The 7,695-nt window shown below is 39.9% G+C and overlaps 1 protein-coding gene across 1 annotated transcript; it reads left to right on the forward strand.

The window, feature by feature from the left end:
• Positions 1–2,013: 2,013 nt before the first annotated feature.
• On the forward strand, positions 2,014–7,695 carry LOC101315193. Its single transcript, XM_004309086.1, has 5 exons — positions 2,014–2,611; positions 3,902–4,838; positions 5,076–6,405; positions 6,486–6,566; positions 6,972–7,695. The coding sequence occupies exons 1-5, from the start codon at positions 2,014–2,016 to the stop codon at positions 7,659–7,661; spliced, it is 3,636 nt and encodes a 1,211-aa protein (XP_004309134.1). The 3' UTR covers positions 7,662–7,695.

Consider the following 7,695-nt stretch of genomic DNA (forward strand, 5'->3'; position numbering starts at 1 on the left):
GCATGGGTTTGTCTCACGTCTACGTCTGCCGTCTGCAAATATCTACATTCTAATGTGTACTTGTAATGAAACATGATCAGGACCGTTGTTGAAGGGTGGGAATGGTGAAGCGACGGTTGTGATGTGGTTCGATGGAATCAGATTGGTGTTGGGTTCTGTTTCTGGAAGCGGTGGTGACTAAGATGTTCTTGTTTGTGGATGATTGCAAAGCTTAAACGGGTTAGTTGTTCGTTAAAAGCCAAGTATAACCTCGATATCAATGAGGGTGGGTAAGAATGACAGGACACTTGTTTTAGTGTAACCCGTACTTTAAAGTATGAACTCTAACGTTCACAGGTCATTTATTCACATGTCGTTGAGTATTGAAGACATGCACACCTATAATTAATAAAAAATGCCAGTTTCGTGAGAATCTGAGTCATCAAAGACTCGACTGTTAGACACATATATACTTATAGCGGAAAACATTATGTGCATGTTTGTTTGTTGAGAGTTGAGATCAAGTGTAACTATGTTAAATAAGAAGTCTAGTTTGATTAGTCTCATATTTTGTGTCGCTTGGTACAGAAATAAATGAGCTTACGTAACTTCTTGTTTTCATTCTGGTCTCTTTATAGTCTTATTATAGGTACTCAAATTGGTCATCCTTACATAACACCATCATTTTAAACATAAACCGAGGTAACTACTCTCTAATCCCGTACAACACCAAACATGAGTTAATATTAGTATAATTTAAGACAGTCCACATTTGTGCAAAACAGTTTTAGAAAATAAGGAGGTCTAATACAGTCATAAGTATCAAACGTGCACTGCTGGCCTAAGGTAATGTGGTGAGGAACACTGTGGTGTGTTAAAAATAACTTAAAATGCAACTCAACAATTCAACATCACAAAAAAACAAAAGGTAAACAAAAGGAAAATCCACACACAGAAATGGAGGAAGTGTTTTTGGGTATGTACTTGAACTAGTTGACTAAAAGAACAAAGAAGTAATACTTGGATCCGTGATGATACTCGCCCACTCAGCTGCAGCCTATATTGGCCCAACACAAATGGGTCGTCTTCTTCTGTACAATTTTGGCCATTCTGCAAGTACATAAGATCATTGCTTTCGGATCACTATTTTGGATAACAAGATCCATAAAAATTGGAAATCTGTCTTTTACTACCAAATCTTCTATCCAGATTTATTTAACCATTTCAAATACCATGAATTCCAATTGCTTTTCATTCAAAATCTTATTTATTGATGTACAAATACTTCTTTTATAAATAAAAGGATCAAACTCATCATCAAGAACAATTTGTTATTGTTACAGTAACTTTCATCATACATTGCTTCTAAAAAAATTAAAAAAAAACTATCATAATTATCACCACGCGTCTGTATAAATATAATTTAATTTAAATCATCCACAATCATCATATGTTCATAGACCTCGTAAATACTGTGACTCTTAATTGTCGACGATGTCTACATGAACTCCCCTATTTAAATTCCAATGCATATAGTGGGCTTCTAATCTCTAAATATTTTCAAATATAGGAAGTATTTAAATACAAAACAAAAATATATATAGAGTCAATAGAAAATTATAATTAAGAATTTAGTGTTAAAAAGGAAATGAAATATTAGAGAGAGGCACAAGGGCAAAGACGTAATAGAGAAAATAAAAACACAAAACTGTCCACCAAGTCGTCTCCGAGTCATATTCACTCTCTCTCTCTCTGATACCTAAAAACTCAAAACCTCCTCTCTTTTTTAACATCACATGTTTTTCCCAATTTAACCCTAGCCGACGTCTCTCTCTCTCTCCTCGATCCCAATCTCCGGCGATCCCTAATCTCCGGTCCCGACCGCCGCTTAGGGTTTTCGGCGCTCAATTCATTTTCACAATCAGGATTAAGCCTAAGGCTAAGGCTAAGGGTTTCAATCTCCAATCTGCGAGATTCGGATTCTAGGGTTTTGGATTGACAAGGGAATCGGATTGGGATTTTCTAGGGTTAGTGATGACGAGGAGTTCGAGGCACAAGTCGAGCAAGCATCGGGATGTGAGGGAGTACTCGGATTCGGAGAAGGAGAAGGATTTGAGTTCGAAGGATCGGAAGGAGAGCGGCGGCGGAGGAGGAGGAGGTAGGGTTTCGAAGGAGTCGAGTGAGAAGAGGAAGCTGGATTTGAAGGAGGGGAAGGAGAGTGAGTATTCGGAGGAGTTAGTGTCGTCGAAGCGGCGGAAGGAGAGGGCTGTTGATGTGGTGGATGCAGGGAGTGACAGGTGGAACGGCGGCGGCGGAGGGGAGTATGATCACAGGGAGAAGAAGTCGGTGAAGGGCTCCGGGGATTCGAAGAGTAGGAAGAGGGATGGGAGTGTGGAAATGTATGGGGAGGAGGTGAAGAAGAGCAGTAGCGGCGGTGGGAAGGGTGAAGGGAAGCATAGGGATAGGGAGAGGGAGAGGGATAAGGATTCGAGTCGAAAGGAGGGGAGAGAAGGCGGTGGAGTGGAGAGGGAGAAGGATAGGGAAAGGGAGAGGGAGAAGAAAAGTAAAGAGGGGAGAAGTGGCGGCGAGGATCATCAGCGTGTGGCGGCAAAGCAAGGGAATGAAAATAATGGTAAGGTAACTTAACTGGTTTGTTAGTTTTCGTGTGTTATTATAATGTGGATGTATTCTGTACATAGTTTGCTATTAGCTGAAATGCTGACTTTCTATGCAGTGTAGTTCAACATAGTATTACATTGTCGTATTGGTTATTCTGCTATCATGATGAGTAAATGCTAGTTTTGGTGAAGATCCCGCTTAAGCTTAGATTTTGATATTGACAATCAAAATGTGCGAGACATACAGTCCTGAGTTTTTCTTTTTCGCTTTATAGAAGTCAAACTGATTGCTGCTAGGACCATCCATTGTACTATATTTGTGTATAATAGATGTGAGAGTCCTGTTTATTTGTGGTTCCCACTAATGCCTTTCTATATTACTAATTACATTCTCGGTCATTATTACTTGAAGACATTAGGCTTAACATGACAATTTGTCATTGTTAGACGAACTACATGATTCTCTATTGCCGGTTGCTAGCATAAGTAATAGTTTTGTTTAACAATGAAGTGCTTGTTAAATTGATCCACATGATTGATGTAGCAAAGTACCAGTTGTGGCCGTTCCAACTGCAGATTGTGGGAATATATAAAAGATATAGTAGTTAACACTCATCTCTAAGGCGTGTGGGTGATTAATAACTTTATCAGTATGATTGTGTTCATTGTCTTGTGGAATATCGAGTCTGGTTTCTTCTATTCAGATGCTGTGAGGTTTGTATACTTGTCTAGTTGAAGTTGACATTCTTCCTTTTTCTGTAGTTTAGTATCCATTCATAAACAAGTTGGATGAATCTGTCATTGGTTCTGTTTTGGATTCTCTCTCTTAGCTACGCTGCCTTACTATCCATTGTATTGATTTTCTTTTTCTTTTTTGGCCAGTAACTTAATTCGTTTTTTAATGGAGCCAATATATTCATTTTTTTTCTTGAAAGTGTATGTAACAAAAGCCAACTAGATTCTGCCATATCCGAACGGATTATTCAGTTAAATACTATAGAATGTTGTTTCGCATAAGTTTTGGTTGAAGTTTTAGGTTTGGAAATTAGACTAGAATGAAGTTATCAGATTGCTTGATTACCTTAGTACATGAGGCTGTAGATTGCATCATTATTCTGCAAGAGATGATTGACTTTGTTCTTCAGTTTCTCATATATGAAGTGTGTGCTTTGTGTAATAATGACTTGTGTGACAATATTCTGTAGCTAGACCTGTTCATGACTTTGTTATATATAAAAGATGAAATTCGCCAGCCCAACTTTGTTTTGGATGAAACTTACCTCTTATTTTATGGGACATTGCAGATTTAAATGGACGGAAGGATTTGGAAAGTCCTGAACCAGAGAGCCAGATTGATAGACGAATGAGGAAAAGGAGAGGTGATTCTGGTGATACTGATAAACATCTAGATTTCGTAGAAGACATCAATGGTGGGCGATTATCGTCTAAGGATGATTTAGGCAGGGAAGGTAGGCAGAAAGATGAGAAGCGAAAGGATGACAGGTATAGGGAGAAGTATCGTGAAGACATGGATAGGGACAATAAATCCCGAGATGAAAAGCAAAGAGATGAGAAGCAAAGGGATGAACGCTCTACAAAAGATCATCTAAGTGTCAAGTCTGAGGATAAGCATTTAAGGGATGAAAAAGATACAAGTGATATGCAACAGAAGAGATCCAAGCTTCAGGATGGTGAGCGCAAAGGAGAGCATGACCGTGATCGCAATCGGGACCGTGACTCATATCATGTTCGTGAGCGTGAACGGTACCATGACCGTGAACGTGAACATGGGTGGGATCATGGCCGTGACCGTGATCGCGATTATGATCGGGATTGGGACTGGGATCGTGAGAGGGATGGAGATCGTGACCGAGAGAGGAATCATGACCGTGAGCGAGCTCGAGACCGTGATAGAGATGGTGATCGAGATCGTGACCGTGATTATGACCGGGACTATGAAGGGTCACATCTTGATGATCGTAGCACGAGATATAAAGATGGTAGCAGAGGAAAGAGAAGATCGCCAGATGATCGAGATGATTCTACTGATACTAAACCCAGAGGTGTGAAACCTAGGTATTCTGACTTTGAAAAGAAGTCATCAAGTGGTGATAGGGTTGAGTCGGATGTTAATAAGGGAAGATCTCAGTCGCGGCAAGCTTATGCAGACACTATTATAAGCAACAATAAACGAAGGACTTCTCCCAGTTCAAATTCAAATGTTGGCATAGATGAGTACAGGTACTTACTATTATTCATGTCATTGTCACATTCTATATATAAGCCGAAAAATGTGCTTTGATTGTCATATTGTGGATCTTTGGTTTTCATGCCTCTGTATATCATACCTTCAAAGTCACCCTTTACTGTAGGATCATGAAAATGTACTAAGTTGTTATTAATTATCCAGTTTGGGTTCCTAGTTTATCCATGAATACTTTGCAATGGTTGAATTTCATTAGTTTTCTTCTGTTACAGGTATGGTAATCCTGAAGATATGAAATATAGGGAGTCTATAGCAGATCAGAGGTCTAAAGCACTTCCTCCCAGAGATGTATCTGGAGTTTCGGAAAGAGGATCCAAGTACAGGTCAATGGACAAATCCAGTAAAATGGATGATAGCCATTTAGGGGAGCTTTCAAATGAAAAACCTTCAGGTTCTAAGGCTTCACCAATGGCATTGATGGAAAGATCTCCTTCATCATCAAGTATTGACCGTAGATTTATGAACAAAACTGCTGCCAGACGAAGTATTGACATTGAAGAAACAGGTCGGAGAAGCAGTGCTTCTGATAATAGAGATTTCTCTAATACTGAGGATAGACCGAGTCGAGACTTACCATTGGATGATTCATCCCCCGCGGATTCATCAACTCACAATAGAAGTGGTCAGAGTAATTTTTCTTCATTTGCTCCACATCCTAATTTCAGGGCTGGAGTTGAAAGCCCTTCCTTTACTGGTTCAGTGGAAGACGATAGTAGATTAAACTCTAGTGCACGTTATAGGAGGAGCAGTGATCCCAATTTGGTTCGAGGGCCTTGGAGAGGTGTCCCAAACTGGCCTTCACCAGTTCCAAATGGTTTCATGCCTTTCCCACATGGGGGACCTCATGGTGGTTTTCAAGGGATGCTGCCACAGTTTTCAGCTCCACCAATTTTCGGTGTTAGACCTTCAATGGAGATTAATCATTATGCAATTCCTTATCAAATTGCTGATGATAGGTTTCCCGGTCACTTGCGCCCACTAGGGTCTCAGAACATTATGGAAGGTTTGGGCCCTTCTCACATGCATCCATGGGATGGGAGTACTGGAGCCTTTAGGGATGATTCTAACAGTTATGGAGCGGAATGGGATCAGAACAGGCATCCAATGAATGCGCGGGGATGGGATCCCAGTGCTGAGCCATGGAAAGCACAAAACAATGATGCGAAAAGGGACATGCCCTCCCCATCTCCCAGAAATGATTATCCATTGCAGACCCTTGTGGATGATGGTGTGGCTGGGCAGGCAGGGCAGACGTCTCATCATGAAGATAACCAGGATCTTGAAGTTCATACTAAAAGAGATGAGACAGGGTCCGCTATAGCTTCTCCTATGAAAGAGTCGCCTATAAATCATGAGAAGTCACGGGATGGCTCTAAATTGGCAACTGATAAAGTCCCTTCTTTTAGCCATTATTATCTTTCCAAGCTTGACATTTCAGCAGAACTAGCTCATACTGAGTTGTACAGCCAGTGCATGAGCCTACTGGATACTGAGGGGAGCACAACTGTTGATGAAGATCCTACTATGCATACAATTTTAAAGGTGTTTATTGGACAACTTTGTTGAATATGTATACCTTTTGTATATTGTCTTACTGATTGAAATTGCATCTAATGTCACAGGCTGCAACAGCAGGATTGAGATCATCCAATACATTATTGAGTTCCTCACTTTTTCCACCTTTGAAGGATTCTATTTTTCAGGTATGCTTTACGATACCTGATAATGTATAACATTTTCTGTACATAGGCATTTTGTTAATATTTCCGTAATCAGGCACTTGCTTGTTCATATGTTATTAATTAGACATGTATGGTTTTATGTTAATTCATGTATGTTCTAGTTCTTTTTTTCTTTTTTTAGTTTTTTAAATAACTCGGGCACCTATATGTTTTTGTTATTGAATGTTTATGTGACATTTGCTGTATATAAGTATATTCTTCATTAGGTATATACTTGCGTTGAAATCATAGAAAAGCACAAACAAAACTACAACAGGGAAATGGAATCCAGGGAACAATTTAGAATAGACATGCATTATATGAAATATAGTGTTAATGTAGTAATTGTGTTTATAGTTTGTTGACATTTTGTCCTGTGGCTTGCAGAAAGCTATCGATCTTTACAAGAAGGAGAGGATGGACGCAAAAGGCATGCCATATGTTACTGGAGGAAGATTGGATATTATTTTAGCATCAAATCAGAAGACCATGGAAGCAAAAGTTTGTGAAGTGGAGAAAGTGGATCAGCTGGTGTTGAAGTCTGATGCAGAAATGGCAGATGCTCCAGTGTCAAGTTCAGATGAGAATAATGCTCTTGTCACTGCTTCATCAGGTAGTGGTGAGGAAAAACTGAATGAGCTGGTTTCAACTCCTGGTCAGGAGATGCAAAATCACATCTCTCTCGGTTCTCCTGAGTTGGAAATGGCAGTTGAAGATTCTAGTCGAGTTGAACAGGGAGAGCCTCAAACAATTCCAAATGGGGTGGAAATGGATTCAATATCTTCAGAGCAGGTGAAACTAGAGGTGGACAAAGCAGATGGTATCTCGCTACTTAACAGTGAAGCTTCTCTTCCTACCACCACCACTTTACCTGCCGTTGGCAACAGCATGAGCAAGGTCGAAGAAGATAAATCTATTTATCCTGCCGAGGAAGGCGTGGCTGTTGATCCAATAAGGGGTCCATCAGTTATACCAGATGGTTCCCCTAAGGCTTGTGATGCTTTGATGTCTGGGTCTAATGAGTCTGATTCGGTAATTTTAAGTCGGATACATCATTCTCCTGAAAGTACACATTGAGACAATTTCTATATCCATGTTTTTGTTTTCCTTT

Source organism: Fragaria vesca, linkage group LG7, assembly GCF_000184155.1.
Source record: "Fragaria vesca subsp. vesca linkage group LG7, FraVesHawaii_1.0, whole genome shotgun sequence".
In the NCBI taxonomy this organism is placed as follows: Eukaryota; Viridiplantae; Streptophyta; class Magnoliopsida; order Rosales; family Rosaceae; genus Fragaria; species Fragaria vesca.